The following is a 17,782-nucleotide window of genomic DNA, read 5'->3' as shown; positions in this document are numbered from 1 at the left end:
CAGTAAAACCTTGGATTGCAAGTAACTTGGTATGCAAGTGTTTTGCAAGACAAGCAAAACATTTTATTAAATTTTAACTTGATAAACAAGCAATGTCTTGCAATACAAGTACATATAGTATACACACATCACATCATCACAATTAAGCCGATGGTTCTTCTCGCTCTGACGCTGCGGGAGTGTAGTGACTGCTCTAAACGAGTGAGGTCTTGTAATACAAGTACATACAGTATTTTGAATGAAAGTTTTTGGGTTGTGGAAATTTGCTTTGATATACGAGTGTTTTGGATTACAAGCATGGTATCAGAATGAATTATGCTCGCAAACCAAGGTTTTCCTGCATATCTTTTCTTTTACTCCCTTCCGGCTATCTCTGACCCTTATACAACATAATATTTCTTCCATGCCACTTCTTACCATCTTTTTCTACTCACTAGTCCTACCTTTGTTCCCTCCATCACTACCTCTTCACTGTTCTCAGCCAATTGCAGTTATCTTATCCTTTTGAGCCTTCTAACTACCTGTCCTTTTCCTTCATTTCTCTCTTCTCATCTCTCTAACTTTTCAATTTTTACTTACAGTTCTTCTTTCAAACCTTTAAATATGTATCTCTAGGTCTTGTTAGCCTAGGCACTTTTTGCAAAATTATTTTGTCTATGTTTTGTGCTTTTCTGAATTTCTTTGCAGCCATCCTTCTTTCTCCCCCTTCCCTTCCTTGTCCTACCACCTTTCTTCCTCTCCTCCTGAATGACTTTCTCCCATCCACCACTACCCTGCCTTCCCCTACAAGACCTCTCATCAGATTTCCACCCGCTATCCTGTATTACCTTGATTCAACTCTCTCCCTTATAAAGGGAGCTAGTTCCTGCATACATGGTTTGAAGCTAAGGGGGGACAAGTCCAGGACAAATGTCAGGAAGTTCTGTTTTACGCAGCGAGTGGTAGACGCCTGGAATGCTCTCCCAAAGGAGGTTATTAAGGAATCCACTGTGCTGGGATTCAAAGGCAAATTAGATGCACATCTCCTTATGAGAGGCATAGAGGGATATGGGTGACTAAAACTACATCAGGTGTATACCTGACTGGGCCTCCGTGTGTGCGGATCGCCAGACTCGATGGACCATGGGTCTGATCCGGAGATGGCAGTTCTTATGTTCTTATACTCAAGCACAATTTGATCCAGCAGAAATCTGAAATAGGACAGCCTTTAGTACACAAAGCTTTTCACTTCACAGTATCAGTGAGAACAGCAATTGAAAAGTAACAGTGACTCCTGGTGGCATTACTGTAGACTGCAGTCTCTTTGTGGGTTTCATCTGAATGATGTTTATCTCAACATTTTCTGCATCCAATCCGCTCTCTGTCTCTATCCATCATCCTCCAAGCTCTCCTTTCTTCCTCACCCTCTGTCTAGCATACTGGAGCTCCTATCTTCTTTCCGTTCCCTGCCCAGCATCCCACCCAACCCCTTCTTTATCTCTATCCAACATCCTCCAAGCTCTCCTTTCTTCCTCACCCTCTGTCTAGCATACTGGAGCCACTCTCTTCTTTCCTTCCCCTGTCAAGCATCCCACCCAACCCCCTCTTTATCTCTATCCAACATCCTCCAAGCTCTCCTTTCTTCCTCACCCTGTCTTCTTTCCTTCCCCTGCCCAGCATCCCACTACCCATTCTCTTCTCCTTCCTCTACTCAGTGCTTCTTACCCCCTCCTTCTGCCCTGCATCCCTTGATTCCTTCATTCACTCATTCTCATGCTCTGTCCAGTATCCCATGACCCACTCTGTCCATCATCAATTTTCTCTCTGTTTCCCCTTAGTCCCTACTCTGTATGTAGCCAGCAGCATCATTTTTATTCCCTCTTCCTCCTAGTTTCAATCCAACCAGCAAGCAACAACCAGAGCAACCTCCAGACAATCAAAATCTTCTCACTTCTCTTTGCCAGCAGTGATGATCACACACTCTCTCCTTCCTTCTTTGGGCTAGTTGACCCAGAGAGTAAGTCACAATGGTAGCGGGAAGCAGGAAACAGGCTGATGACAGCAGGGTGAATGGGAGAAAATGATGTCTCTCTTCTCTTTTTTTAAGCCTGGGAAATGTGATGTGGTGGGATGTGGGAGAAAGCTGTTGCTGCTGCTGAATGGGTCTCTTCCCTTTCCTGTATTTTTCAAAGCCAGCAAAGTTGCTGATGAGTCTGCAAAAGCAGTAGCAGGACAGCATTTTCTCTACCAACTCTTCCTTGCCACTAAAGTCCAGAGTTTGCTTTGAGTCTTGAGGAGCAATGAAATACTGTATGCAGAGTAGGGGCTGGGGACCCAGCAGTATGGACATGAGGGGAGTCTGGAAGGAGAGCACACGTCAACAGCAATTGCTTTACCCTTTCCTTCCCTATAGCACACACGTAGCGGGTCATTACTGCATTCCACGCTGATCTCATACACACACTCTGCATTTCAGACAGCAAGGACTCTGAGAGCAAAATAATGGAAGAGACAGGCAAGAAAGGGTTACCATATTTAATGGAGGGCAAACCCGGACGCATGGCCCCACCCTATTCCATCCCCAGGTCCCGCCCCTTTCTGCTGTGACATCATTCGCGCATGCTTGTTGCAGGTCCTCCAGATGTGGCCAGAGCTTGGGGCTTTCCAAAACCCAAACAAACTGCCAGGTTTTGGAAAGTCCGTCCAGGAAAAGAGGACATGTCTGGGTTTTCCCGGACATCTGGTAACCTAGGCAAGATGAATCGCTGCCCGATTCCTTTCGCTTCCTGCTCACCTCAATGTGAGCTATCCACTGAAAGCCCACCTCACCTGCAGGAAGCAGCATGTAGCACTGCTGACACCTGGCTGAACTTCTCCTAGACCAGCTGCATGTCTCAGACTCAGTTGTTGCACTATTTCTGTTTCACTGTTTGTGTACTCAGCCTCCACAGATTTAGCCCCATGGGTAGAAGAATTGCGCAGTTTGGAAAGATTCTAAATTCTACATGCACTTAATTGCATAGGGGACCCAAGGGTGTAATCACTGCTCTCTTTCTGTTCTTTCCTCCAACTGTTATCTTGCTTACCTCCTTCAAGGGCTCCCTATTTCCAAACATCTACGTGATCCTTGTCTCCCTCATGCATTTTTTCCATCTTGCAACTTCTATCAATCCCAATTTTTTGTTAATAAACCTTGGGGGCCAACTGGTCACCACCCCATCTCCATTCATCACCCATCACTGGCACCGACTCATTCTATACCAACTGACATAATAAAGTGACATCTAGGAAGCCTATTTCTGTTGATTGTTACTAGGTGTGTGCAGCCCAAAAATGTTCATTTTGCTTCGTTTCCTATATGTTGTTTACAGGAATTTTCATTTTATTCAGGTTTCTAGCACCACGTAAAAAATCTACACGTTCATCCAAAGGAAAGGAATTTGACATTAATGAAACCAACTTCAATCCTGGGAACGTAAATGGTGTTAACACTGTATCCTGCATCTCCGGTCTAATGTCCACACACTTCCAGGTGCCCTCGAGCCGCGGCCACCAGTTTAGTGTACTATGGCTCGCAAAGTTTGCGAGACACTGATGTAGAACATGAAAAACATCAAAAAGTTGTGAAAATTGCATAATCCCATTCTACAGACACTATAAAAATATAAAACTGTCAAAACTGAAAGTTGCTCCTTTAAACTTTTATAGCTCTTATCTGGTACCTTTTTACTTGGTGAGTCACAAATGATTGCAAGAAACCACACAGAAAGTTTACACTATGGAAACTGAGAAGGCCCCACACATAGGAAAATTACACAACATTTTCTTAAAAATCTTACTAATCCTTCTGGCCAGGGAAGCAAAAAACTTCAAGGCATTCTTCAGTTACGTAAAGGGGAAACGACCAGCGAGAGAGGAGGTGGGGCCGCTGGACGATGGGGAAAGGAAGGGAGTGATTAAGGAGGATAAAGAGGTAGCTGAGAGGTTGAACACGTTCTTCTCGTCGGTTTTCACGAGAGAAGACACATCTAATATACCAGACTCAGAGGAGCTCATGAGTGGGGAACAGGCTGAAAAATTGGAGCATATAGAGGTCAGTAAGGAGGATGTCCTCAAACAGATAGACAGATTAAAATGCGGCAAATCACCGGGTCCAGACGGGATCCACCCAAGGGTTCTGAAGGAACTAAGACAAGAAATAGCGGGCACAATCCAGCATGTTTGTAACCTATCCTTGAAAACTGGAGAGGTACCAGAGGACTGGAAATTGGCGAATGTCACACCTATATTCAAGAAGGGATCAAGGGGTGACCCCGGGAACTACAGGCCGGTGAGCCTGACTTCAATTATAGGGAAGATGGTGGAAGCTATGATAAAAGACGGCATTTGCGAGCACATTGAGAGAAATGGCCTACTGAGAACAAGCCAGCACGGATTCTGTAAGGGAAGGTCGTGCCTAATGAACCTTCTGTACTTCTTTGAGGGAATAAGCAGTCGGGTGGACAATGGGGAACCCATCGACATCATTTACCTCGATTTTCAAAAGGCTTTCGACAAGGTACCACATGAAAGGCTGCTTAGGAAACTGTGGAATCACGGGGTGGGAGGGGATGTGCACAGATGGATCGAGCACTGGCTGTCGGGTAGACTGCAGAGGGTCGGAGTAAAGGGCCAATATTCTGACTGGCGGGGAGTCACGAGCGGTGTGCCACAGGGATCGGTGCTGGGGCCATTACTCTTCAACATATTTATCAATGACCTGGAAAAAGAGGCAAAGTGCGAGGTTATAAAATTTGCAGACGATACGAAACTGTGCAGCAGAGTTAACTCCAGGGAGGAGTGTGAGGACCTGCAAAGGGACCTAGACAAGCTGGAAGACTGGGCAAACAAATGGCAAATGCGCTTTAACGTGGAAAAATGCAAGGTCATGCATATAGGGAAAAAGAACCCGTTGTTCAACTACAAATTGGGGGGGGCATTGTTGGGAGAAAGCAATCTTGAGAGAGACTTGGGTGTGCTGGTGGATGCATCACTGAAGCCATCTGCACAGTGCGCAGCGGCCTCAAAAAAAAGCCAACAGGATGCTGGGCATCATAAAGAGGGGCATAACTACCAGGACGCGGGAAGTCATCATGCCACTGTATCGAGCGATGGTGCGTCCGCATCTGGAATACTGCGTTCAATATTGGTCGCCGTACCTCAAGAAAGACATGGAGGTACTTGAGAGAGTCCAAAGGAGAGCAACGAAACTGGTAAGAGGGCTGGAACACTACTCATATGCTGAGAGGTTGGATAGGCTGGGGCTCTTCTCTCTGGAAAAAAGGAGGCTCAGGGGTGATATGATAGAGACCTTCAAGATCATGAGGGGCATAGAGAGGGTGGATAGGGACAGATTCTTCAGGCTGAAGGGGACAACAGGTACGAGGGGGCACTCGGAGAAACTGAAGGGAGATAGGTTCAGAACGAATGCAAGGAAGTTTTTTTCCACCCAGAGGGTCGTGGACACTTGGAATGCGCTACCGGAGGAAGTGATCAGGCAGAGTACGGTACAGGGATTCAAACAGAGACTGGATGGATTCCTGAGGGATAAAGGGATCATGGGATACTGAGAAAGATAACCAGAAAATAAATGTAGAAACCCAACCAGGTCGTGCAGGTGCAATACCGGAGGGCTAGGACTTTGATGGGAAGATAGGACTCAATTAGGAAACCGAGGTGGCATGGGGGCCCCTTCTGGTGATTTAGACAGGTCGTGACCTGTTTGGGCCGCCGCGGGAGCGGACTGCTGGGCAGGATGGACCTATGGTCTGACCCGGCGGAGGCACTGCTTATGTTCTTATGTTCTACTTTAACAGCTGAATCTTCTAATCTAACAGCTCAAGACTTGGGCTAGATTCACAAAGGGCACGGATTGGATTTGATCCGTGAGGGATCCAATCCAATCCGTGTCCGGGGGCTGATTCACAAATCGCCTTCATGTAAATGAGGGTGATTGGAATCACGCTTTCTAGCGATCCCGACGCATGTTTGAGAGCAGCAACCTTTTTTTAAAACTTTTTAAAAATCTACTTTTGTTTCTTTTTTCTTTGTGAGCCTGTGGTTTTAACCCACTTTAAACCTGCAGGTTAAAACCACGGGCTCGTAGTGCGGGGAAGGGCAGGAGAGATTCGGGGCAGGCAGAAGAAGAACGGGAGATTCGGGGCAGGCAGGAGATTGGGGCTGAGAGCAGAGAAGCAGGACAGACAGCAGGGTGGCAGAAGGCAGGGAAGTCAGAAAGGACCTCAGCGACTGGTCCTCAGCAGTCGCTTATTTTTGGATTGGCCAGCCCAGTCGGTGTTGCTTTTTTATTTTAGTGAATCGCTTCCTGCCTGCATTTGAATGCCGTTCCCCCTCATTTGCATGTGCGGATCGGAGGATGCTCGAGACAGAGGTTAGTGCAGTGGGTTGGAGGGAAATCAGTCGTAAAGGGGTCGCTAAATGGTCGGAATCTAGCCCTTAGCACACTATTTCTATAGGAAGTTCCACATTTTGCCATTATCATTTCAGACATCTCCCCCCACCTTTTCACAGAACTCTCAAAAGACAGGCTATCAAGTTCATTCTTGGCTTTTAATCTTGTATCTACTTTTGCTGCCCAAAAGACACTTGAAATTCATAAAACCTACAACAGCATCATGTGATATACGCCCATATAAATTTACTAAACAATTTTGTTACATTCTTGCTTCCATTTCTATATCAAATGTTTATTGATAGTCCTCTGAAAGGATTCTCATGCTTGGCTTAAAGATGCATCAAAGCTAACTCAGAAATCTGACTATAGATCTGTAGCTAACCATTCTTTTATCTTTAAGGTTGTAGAGCAATTGGTAACTGAACAACTTCATAAATACTTAGAAACATCAAATGTACTTCATCCAAATCAAACAGGTTTTCAAAAATCCCCTAGCACTGAAATAACACTATTTGTTCTTACTACATATAGCCACTTCTGTGAGGAGGGGACATGGATTGGGGATTATTCCACAAATTCCATTCTCAGCGCCAGAAATGATAAATTAACAAACAATCAGGCCCTGATGCTCAAAAGTAGGGCTGCCCAAATCAAAGAAACATTTTTAGATTCGATTTGGTCCACTGAATTGATTTTTAAATTCAATTCACTTTACCTGCCCAATTGGTTGCTTTTTTTCAAACGTCCTAATGGGTTTATTTTGTAGTCTCTTCACCTACCCCACCCCAGCATTGTGGTGTAAACAAAAAATACTTCTCTCTGGTAGATCCTAGCTCATGCTTGCTGTCTAATGCCAGCTCTGGCAGGATACACGTTTGAAATCCAACATATTGTAATCACAAAATAGAAAATAAAATTATTTTTTCTACCTTTTGTTATCTGGTCATTTTATTATTCAAATCATGTTAGTCCCAGGCTCTGGTTTCTATTTGTCTTCTGTTAACTCGCTCGCCAGGGTCTACTGCCCATTTGACGCTTTCTTCTTTCTCTGTGTTTACCATCCATCTTCAGTCTCTGTACCTTCCCTTCCTCAGCCATATCCAACATTTCTGTTTCTTTCCCACTGTCTACCATCTCTCTCTCTCTCCCTACCTTTTACCCTGGGTCAAAACTCTATATTCTCCTTCATGCAGCATCTCTCTCTTCCTCCCCTCCATTATTGTACAACATTTTTTTCTCTCCCCATGCACCATCTCTCCCTGCCCTTCACCCTTTGCCCAACATTTCTCCCTCTCTCTTCTCCATGCATGTCTCCCACCCCTCCACCATATGCAGAATTTCTCCCTTTCACCCCTTTCTACCTCTTTGTTGCATCTCTCCCTTCCTATCCTCCACCCCATGTCTAACAATTCTTCCTCTCTCCCCATGTGCAGCAGCTTTCTATCCCTAACTCCTGTGCAGCAGCTTTCCACCCCTCCCTCTCATCCCCCTGTGTAGCAGCTTTCCATCCCTTCTATCCCCCTCCACTGTGAGATCTAACATATGGGCCTTCCAAAAAAGGAGCAGAGGTGGCCAGCAGAAAGAGGTAGTGCTCTGAACATGCTGCATCTGGCCTGCCCCGCCAGGGCTTTCCTCTGCCACGTCATCATTGACATCAGTGATGCAGCAGAGGGAAGGCCCTGTCAGGGCAGGCCAGGAGCAACCTGTTTCGAGTACTGCCTCTTCCCATCGGCCACTGCTGCTGCTTTAGGAGAGCCGGAGGTGTCAGGACTCACTGAATGGGTGAGTCCGATTTTTTTTAGAAAGCAAATCGATTCGAATCAATTCACCAATGTGAATCAGTGAATCGATTCAAATTGGCAAATCGGACAGCACTACTCAAAAGCTTTCCATGCTGGTAAGACTCATTAAAGCAATCTTACTGGCACAGAAGCTCAGCTTCTGATGCACAAAAGTGTTCTGGGTCAGCTACGGGATGCTTGCAGGACCCGTGGCCGTGGCTTTGAGAAGAGAGTAAGTCGGATGTTCTTAAACCAGGGACTGCCCGTAAAGTTAATGAAACCTGAAACTAAAAGCACAGTGCTTTTACAATGGCTGACTTTGTACCACATTTGGATTAACAGCTGATGTCATATCTCCACAGAGAGGCTAATTCCTAAAGAGCATATCATCCCAAATTTACAAATTCCAGCTAAATTTTTATATTGAAAGTATTTATTTGGAGCAATCTATTTACCATATAGGCTTCTATATAAGATCATAACTGCATTAGTTGCAATTACCTTATGAAGACACACAAAAAAAGAGAAAGCAAGGAATAGCTCCCCCAGACTACATTACAATCCCCTGCATTCTAGTCAGTGCAGGGCAGTCGCTTTTGCCCATGTCAGCTCTACTTTCAAAATAGTTGCCATAACCTATTGCGGTAGACTTGTGAGATTACCATTAGAGGTCATGGAAGACATTTTGAGAGCAGAGTTACCATGGACTGGAATGACTAGGAATTACTCCTGCCCCAACTATACCCCTAGACTGACAGGGATTGTAAAACAGGCCCACGGGAAGCACCTACCTGCAGGTAGGGAGGAAAATCAACTCCTGTTCAAAGGGGAGGGGGGAGGAAGGGAGACAAACAGGACAAAGCACAAATTTCTAGCTTCCACTGAAAACACATGGTCAGTTTCAGCTGAAACCAAAACTGGACAGAAAAAGGATTTTGGGCCAGTTTCGGCAGTATAACCAAAATGTAGTCAGTCTCTAGACCAGGGGTCTCAAAGTCCATCCTTGAGGGCCGCATCTAGTCGGGTTTTCAGGATTTCCCCAATGAGGTTTTCAAGATTTCCCCAATTAATATGCATGAGATCTATGTGCATGCACTGCTTTCAATGCATATTCATTGGGGAATTCCTGAAAACCCGACTGAATTGCGGCCCTAATGGAGGGACTTTGAGATTCCTGCTCTAGATTGAGTTTGCCATGTTAGTTTAAAAAGCAGAAAGAAAACAAAATAAAAAAGAAGTTATCTTTTCTATTGGACTAATTTGATAGATGTTTTGACTAGCTTTCTAATGCAAAAAATTAATTTCTCATGTTATTATAGCATAACCAGGGCTTTAGCAAGCTATGAGTGGGTGATGTGGTTGCACAGGGCACAAGGGAGATGGGTACTTGAAAATTACACCTTATCCCAGTGAATTGCAAACTGTTCCGCAGCAAGATTCCAGGTGTGCTGACAGGGATTGAAGGACACATGGGAAACATGCTCGAGTACCTGAATAAATTCATGTAAACCATTCTGAGCTCCCCTGGGAGAACGGTATAGAAAATTGAATAAATAAATAAATGACGTATACGAATGTTACTTCCGGAGTCGGCACCTCTCCTCCCCCACATGCAGTGGCATAAAAAAAAAGGGGGGGGGGTCTGCCCCAAGTGCAGTCTTGTTGGGGGCGCTAGCACCCATCCTCCCCTCCGCCCCCCACTCCTTCCCTGCCCCCCCCCCCACTACCACGTACATCCCTTCCCTTCCCCCGTACCTTTTTAATGTTCCCAGCACAAGCAGCAACCTCAACCTGCTGCTCGTGCCAGCTCTTCCTTTGATTTCACTTCCTGGACCTGCACCTAGGAAGTGATGTCAGAGGAAGAGCCAACGCCGGTGCAAGCAGCAGGTTACGGTTACTGCTCGCGTTGGGAACATTAAAGAGGTGGAAGGCAAGGGATTCCCGCATGGCAGGAGGGGGCAGGAAAGGAGCAGATGGTTGTTGGGGGCGGAGAAGAGGGCAGGGGAAGTGTGCCACCACCCTGGGCGCCTCTCACACTCGCTACACTACTGCCCACATGGACCTTGTCTCGTTTTCCCTGAGCTCGGGGTCCGTATCTGGAGGGCCTCCGAGCACACACGATGTCATCGCATCAACATCCGCACACGCTCGGAGGCCCTCCAGACACGGCCCCGAGCTTAGGGAAAACGAGACAAGGTTTGTGTGGGGTGGGGCTGTGCCACAGAAAAACATTTGCTTTGTTAAGTGTGCCAGAGCTAAAAAAAAAAAAAAGTTTGTGGGACACTGCCCCATCCATTGCCTTCTCTGCTTGGGCCCAATGCAACAGCAGGTGTGGGAACACTAGGGAGCATGTCACACAGGGTGTGCTTCTGGCTTAGTACATTCATGTTTCTGACCTTCAAAATTTAGTCCAAAAATATAACAAATTAGTCAAGTATCATCTTATTTTTCCTGGTTTTAATTTTATATCTCTTTATTAAATTCTCAAGATATCACTGTAAAATGTCACAATATGCCCATATCGCTCCTATTCAAGTTTAATATCCGTACCAGATCATAGCAATTCCCCAATCAGGTACAAAAACTTGAGACCACTAGGGCCAGAGAAAAGTGCTTGCATATAATAAATCTAAAATACAGATTTTAAAAAAAATTCCCACTTTTGTCTGTACCACAGAACCTCCTGCTTTGTTAAAAGACAAATCGTTTCTTTTTGCTTGAGGAACTGACTTTGAAGGCCCTGACCTGGTACTTTTTGATTTTCTTGTTCCTCAGGAGTTTACTGGGATATACCAAAGCACACAAGAACAAAGGGTAGAATGTGAAGTCACCTGATATTGCACGCCGCCCCACCCCTACTTATAAAACTGTTTAGTACCCCTCTTGTTAATGTGTAACGTCATACAAATCTTTGGGAACTCTAGACTCCGGCAGCCGCATTGAAATCTCGAGTTAGTCACGTCCTAAGTGATTTACACACGTTTTATTAAAGAAAACTGCAAAGGCATTTAGCCCCCACCCATGCTGTTGGCTTTACATTATAACTAACACAAAGAATTAGAGCAGCAACATTCCTTTATGCACCCCGGCCCACGTGTTAGGCATAAAGCATTTTCCAGAAGGGGTGTGTGTGACTGCATTTAGTATCTACCTGCGCCTCGAATGTTCCAACCTCAAGGGACACGATCTAGGGCTGCCAAACTTATTCGCATCACCCCTGGACACGGCAAAATGCAGATCTGGATTAGCCCGTTCCCTTAGCTGTACACTATACAAAGCTCCTGTTCCCCAGGTGCAAGTGAAAGTAAACTTTTACTAAACTACCAGGTGGGTGGGGGTGGGGCTATTGTATACCGGGATCGTAAGAAGCGAGGTAGTTGGGTTTTCGAGAGGGACTTACCGGGCAGTAATAGCTACTGGAGGATATTGCTTTAGAGGCAGGGCAGGCTCTCATGTGGCCAACGTCTGTATACCCGCTTCCTGCTCTCCCCAGCAGGACAACATTGAATGGAGGGGCAGCATTAGCCGCTTTGTTTCTTTCTTTCTTTCTTTTTTTTTTTTTTTACGTGTTCTATTTGAAGAATGGTAGAGGAATTGCCATGACAGCGGCTTTTCAGAGTGTTTGTAAAGAGGAACTGGACTGCAGCCTAAAAGAGCTGTATGAAAGCCTATGCTGATCTAGATCTTCCTGCTGCTATTTGTATTTACCCTGTTTGGAGGAAGGGAGTGGCTCCAACCAGGCTTCATTAGTAACATAGTAAATGATGGCAGATAAAGACCTGAAAGGTCCATCCAGTCTGCCCATAAATTATAATTAAAAATACATGATTAGATTAACTTGTCTCTTCTTTGATATTTCTGAGCTGTAGACTGTAAAGTCTGGTATTGTCCTAGGTTTCAAATGCTGAAGTTGCCATCTAACCTCACTCCAGCCTATCCAACAATCCTGTTGTTTGCAGGATATCTACCGTAAAGTCTAGCCAGTAACATCCTCTTGTTCCATATTAGTGGAGTTCTCATTGATGCCCACCCCAGCTCATCCTACACACCGAATCACCAAATATGGAACACAGACCGTGCAGGTCTGTCCAATACCAGCCTTAGTTCTTTACATCCTTCATTTTCTAATTGGAGATCCTCTATTTTTATCCCATGCTTTTTTGAATTCCATCACCATTTTTCTCTACCACATCCCTCGGGAGGGCATTCCAGAGTTCTCCAGTGGCCTTATTAACCATGGGAAAAAGTGGTGGATTATTTACCCAGCTTTACCATGCGGCTCCAGAAAAAGGAGGACGGATTGTGATATCTGGGTTTTACTTAGTTAAACCTGGATGTCTCGATCCATCCTTCTTTTCCTGGAGCCATATCCAGGGACCCACCATAAGACTTAACCAAAACTAATGTGTACATGATCTTTCAAGAAAGGTTTCAAGACAGGATCTATGGCCTGGATTCACTAACCTGTCCAATCGAATTCTTCAAGCCAAAATATGTAGATGAGGGCGATTGGAGGAATGCCCACATCTGCAGGCACGGATCGTAGTTAAGCGATCCCCGCGCATGCATGCCCGTCCAGCTGCAACTTTTTGGTTTTCTTTTTTTTAATCCTTTGCGCGGGCTGGCTCTCCTGCTCCCCCCTTCCAGGCAATCTTGCCGCCCAGACTCTCCTTCTCTCTGCCACCTTTCATGCAGTGCGAGCCCGCGGGTTTAAAGCAGGGCTGCACTGCAGTGTGCATCCCCGCTTTAAACCCGTGGGCTCACACTGCAGGAAAGGCGGCAGAGAGTAGGAGCTCGGGGCAGAAAGCAGGGCTGGAAGATCGGGGCGAACAGGTTCTTGGGCTGAGCTCCATTAATTACTATTGCATGCGCTGGACCCAGGGGAAGGGTGGGAGAGTCGGGGCCGGCAGAAATTGCATGCAGGCGGCTTATACAGCAGGCAGGTGGCTTACAGCTATGAGTTCAGTTCCACCGAATAGGGAGAAAGAAGCTGCACAAATGCTGTTGAAAATAGAGCGTTTCATCCTTCTACAACTGATTGAATCATGGCACTGAACCGGGGCTGACAGGAAAGAGAGCAGGGCGGCAGAAGGCAGGGCAGACAGAAAGGGCTTCAGCGACTGGTCCTCAGCAGTCGCTTGTTTGTGATTGGCCAGTCCAGTTGGTGTTGCAGGGTTTTGCTTTGTGAATTGGGTCCCTGCCTACTTTGCATGCCTCATTTGCATATGCGGATCGGTAGATGGTCGGCAGAGAGGTTAGTGAATCAGGCAGGGTCGCTAAGGTACACGATCGGTTTGCTTAGTGAATTTGGGCCTAAGAGAGTACTGTATATACTTGAATATAAGTCGAAACCACCATTTCCCCCCCAAAAGGAAAAATGTTTGACTCAAATATAAATCAGGCAGCTTAATATTCAAGTGCCCTGCCAGGATCTGCACACAGCCCCCTTCCCTCCCTCCTAGGCTCTCCACCCTGTCCCCCCTCCCTGCCCTGTCCATCATACCTCCTCTGCCGCTGGAATCCCCGGTGGTCCAGAGGTGTAGCAGGCAGGAGCGAGCTTTCCGTGTTCCTGCCCCGCTGCTAACCCAGTTGGTAACTGCCACGAGTTCCAGCTTCAGCCGCTGAGCAGTACCGAGTGGGAGCGCGCTTTGGTGCTGCTGGTCGGCACTAAGTGGCTTCCTGAATGGCTCCCGCAAATTCCCCAATCTACTCTCTCTTTTTTTCACCCTTCCTATAGACATCTGTTTTGTGCCCAGGGATGTCCTGATATGCCAGTGTCCCGCAAACTTTGTCGAGCCGCAGCACATTAAATATAGTGGCCGTGGCTCGCGGCACCTGGAAGTGCATGGACATCACTCTGATGACTTCACGTGCATGTGTGACATCATCATGTCATCATCCGCTCATGCACGAAGGCCCTCCAGAAAGGCCCTGAGCCGCCAGTGGGGGGTGCCAGCAAGGAAGAGTGCCGGAGAGAAAGAGAGGTGCTAGTGCCGGCTGATTGCCTACAGGACGTGCCTCTTGCCGTGAGAGGCACATCCTGTAGGCAGTCAGCCAGTGCCTCTCCTCCTCCCCATTGTGTCATGGCACACTTGAAATCTCAGGAGGCGCACTGGCGTGCCATAGCACACAGTTTGCGATACCCTGTGATATGCAGTCTCTTTCATCTTCTAAAAATCTTTCATAATTTAATTATTCAATATTCCACTCCTTGCTCTGTGAGTCAGAGAAGTCCAAAATGGTTCCCAAGTAGCATGGGATGCTAACCACTGTCAGGACTCACTAATTTTCTCTCCAAGCTTTTCCATTGTAAATAACTGGTTAGCCTGTGGCCTCCATTGGCCAGGGCCTACCAAAACTATACTAGTACCCTTCTCCTACCTCAGATACTGCAGGATACCATACACTTAGGCCTCAGACAGGGCTACTAGATTTCTTAATGAAACAAAGAGAACATGTGACCCGCCATGTTCCGGCCCCAGTCCTGCCCTCCCCCCTCAAACCTTGTCCCTTCTTCCAAGTCCAGGCCATGTCTGTGGGGCCTCCGAGCATCGCGTCACATCCACACATGCTCGGAGGCCCTACAGACGCGGCCCTGAGCTTGGGGCCTTCCAAAATCCAGACAAACTGCCTGCTTTTAGAAATCCATCCAGGTACCCGGACAGTCCTCTAAAAAGAGAACAGATCCGAGTTTTCTCAGACATGCTCCCCATTATACCCAATAAAAACAGCAATATCTATGTAAGGATTTTTTTAAAGGCTGTCCAAGCTCAAAGCAATCAACCACAATGATTATAGGACAGAGCAAGTAACCTTTCACTATGATTACTTTGCATTATATCGTACAAGACAAGATGATGCACTAAGGGCTATCAAGCAGGGAAATTTTAAGAATCCTTTATAAATGAACCTCACACAGGCCGTGTTTTGGTGTCAAAATGTCTGCACCAGGAGTCGATCAAATAAAAGCTTCCAAAACTAATATGTCTGCAACACAAATAACCAAAACCGTATAAGTGCTTATTAAATCACCTGGTGAATTCCACAAACATGCAGTGCTACAGTTCAGCGTTTCCTTCTGGTGCCATTTTTAAAACTCTGAACTGTAGTGCTGTGTTTCTGAGGAATTTGCCAGGTGATTTAATAAGCACTTATACAATTTTGGTTCTTTACCAGTTGTGTTACATCCATACTAGTTTTGAAAAGTTTTTTGAGCATAGATCTATGTGATCGACCTCTGATACAGACATTTTGATGCTGAAACACGGCCTGTGTCAGGTTCATCAATAAAAAAAAACCTCTTGATATTCCTCTGCTTGATGGCTCTTGGTGCTTCTTCCTGTTTTATTTATATGCTGTGTGCTTTGATCTGCTCCATTGCTGTACTCTGTATTATTTCCCAACTCTCTGCAAAGCCAGTTACTTCAGGTTGCACTTTAGCATGCTTAGCTGCTCCCTCCTCTATTTCTCTTGCCAGTGTAATTTGAGACTCTGCTTACTGCCCAGATCTCTTTTTTTTAACACAGACAACTCATCCAATGAAAATATGTACACTGTAGTGTACCAGAATGTGATTTCATTGGGAGAAATGCTGAAGTGAATGTACAAACTGAGCCAAATGATATCTAAATACACCATTTGGAGACTCTGCTTTGCTTGGACATGAATTTAAATCCAAGAGAACATGTAAACTAGTGCTGCCCGATTCACTATTCGATCGGTTCACCAATTCACTTTGGGTGAATCGATTTAAAACAAAACAAAACAAAAATCAGCTTGCTGATTCGGCTGACCCTCCCCCCCTCCCCCCTAAAGCAGGAGCGGCAGCGCTGCTCTTGCTGGCCGGCCACTGCCGCACATGCTTTAGAGGACGAGGGGGGAGGGTTAGCCGGTTAGTGCTGGTGTCCGACTTCCTCCTCTGGCATCCAGTTTCCCTCCCTGGCCTCCCCGCACCGTTTACCTTCTAGGAGCAGCTTGCAGACAAGATTGTGGTGCTAGTGATCTTTGCACTGCTTCAAAGCTATTTCCTCCACCATGATCCTGCCTCTGATGTCAGAGGAGGGGCGGGGGACCACGGCAGAGGAACAGCTCTAAAGCAGTGCAAAGATCGCTAGCACCACGAGTTTATCTGCAGACTGCTCCTATAAGGTAAACTGTGCGGGGAGGCCAGGGTGGAAGCCGGACACAAGTGGGAGGCCTGGGGGAACACACAGGCCTTCCGGGGGGGGGGGGGGGGGGGGGGGGACAGGCCTTCAGGGGGGATGCAGGCCTTCAAAAGGGGGGGGGGGGCAGGCCTTCAGGGGGGATGCAGGCCTTCAAGGGGGGGCGGGACAGGCCTTCATGGGGGACAGGCAGGCAGGCCTTCAGGGGGGATGCAGGCCTTCAAGGGGGGGGGGACAGGCCTTCAAGGATAGTGGCACAGGCCTTCAGCGGGGGCAGGCAGTCCTTCAGGGGTGGGGTGCAGGCCTTCAGGAGGGCCAGACCTTCAGGGGAGGGGGGCCCTGGTGTAGAAGTACATGGAGGGAGGGAGGGAAGGGGGGGGTTCAAAGAGACATACATATGCCGGACTTGGGGGGGGGATAGAAATAATGGGTCTAAAAATAAAGGAGAGGGAGAGAGATGATGGACAATGGGATTTAGGGAGGGAAGGAACAGAAAAGGAGAGAAGTTGGACACAAGGGATGGTGTGGAGGGGGGATAGAGATAATGGATAGGAGGGTAGTTGGGAAAAGAAAGGGTGGACCCTGGGGTGGTGGGGAAGGAGGGAGAGATGCTGGATGAAAGGGTAGTTAAGAAAAGGTGGATCTGGGGAGGGAGATAAAAAAAAGGAAAGATGCCAGACCTATGGGGGAGGGAAGGGAAACGGGAGGGGAGGACAGAGATGGCAGATGGATGGTTAGCACGGAAAAAGAAGAAAGAAGGAGACCCTGGCAAGCAAGTTATCAGAAGACACCAGAGCCTGGGACCAACAAGATTTGAATAATGACTAGACAACAAAAGGTAGAAAAACTAATTTTATTTTCTATTTTGTAATTACAATATGTCAAATTTGAAACATGTATCCTGCCAGAGCTGGTGTTAGACCGCAAACGTGAGCTAGGATTTAACAGAGAGAAGAAAAGTCTTTTTTGTTTGTTTATTTTGTTTACACCACAGCGTCAGTGTGGTTAGGAGAACGCAAAGGGGGTGAAGAGGCTATAAAATAAATCCACCAGCATGTTTGAAAAAAAACACCCAATTGGGCAGGAAAATCAAATCAAAAAAACAATTCAATAGGTTGAATCGAATCGAATCAAATTTTTTTTTTCCTGAATCGGGCTGCACTAATGTAAACTGACACCGAAGGCATGGGTACATTATCACAACAGAACATGAAAAACACCTTTCTAACCTGAACAGGCTCTGGCACAAGGCAGAATTTGATATACAGTATTTGATATTTCAAAAGCAGGGTTAGATTGTGGCCATTAAATATCATAAGCACATAAGCATTGCCTCTGCCGAGTCAGACCATAGGTCCATCGTGCCCAGCAATCCACTCCCGTGGCGGTCCCCCAGGTCAATGACC

The 17,782-nt window shown here is 46.5% G+C and overlaps 1 protein-coding gene across 7 annotated transcripts in view; it reads right to left on the bottom strand.

The window, feature by feature from the left end:
- LOC117358937 (kelch-like protein 9) overlaps positions 1-16,226 on the bottom strand; it is a 78,963-nt gene extending 62,737 nt beyond the window's left edge. For 2 of the 7 annotated variants that reach the window (XM_033940876.1, XM_033940880.1), the window contains exon 1: positions 11,615-11,865. In XM_033940876.1, coding sequence (XP_033796767.1) covers positions 11,615-11,668 — 54 coding nt within the window. In that variant the 5' untranslated portion in view covers positions 11,669-11,865. Of the gene's footprint in view, positions 1-10,764; positions 10,873-11,365; positions 11,505-11,614; positions 11,866-16,174 lie in introns of those variants that run through there. The other 5 variants (XM_033940882.1, XM_033940878.1, XM_033940881.1 and 2 more) reach the window with 5 other exon arrangements.
- Between the last annotated feature and the right edge of the window lie 1,556 nt (positions 16,227-17,782).

Source organism: Geotrypetes seraphini, chromosome 4, assembly GCF_902459505.1.
Source record: "Geotrypetes seraphini chromosome 4, aGeoSer1.1, whole genome shotgun sequence".
NCBI lineage: Eukaryota > Metazoa > Chordata > Amphibia > Gymnophiona > Dermophiidae > Geotrypetes > Geotrypetes seraphini.
Note: the sequence above shows the minus strand (reverse complement) of the source record. Positions and strands in the feature narration are given on the sequence as shown.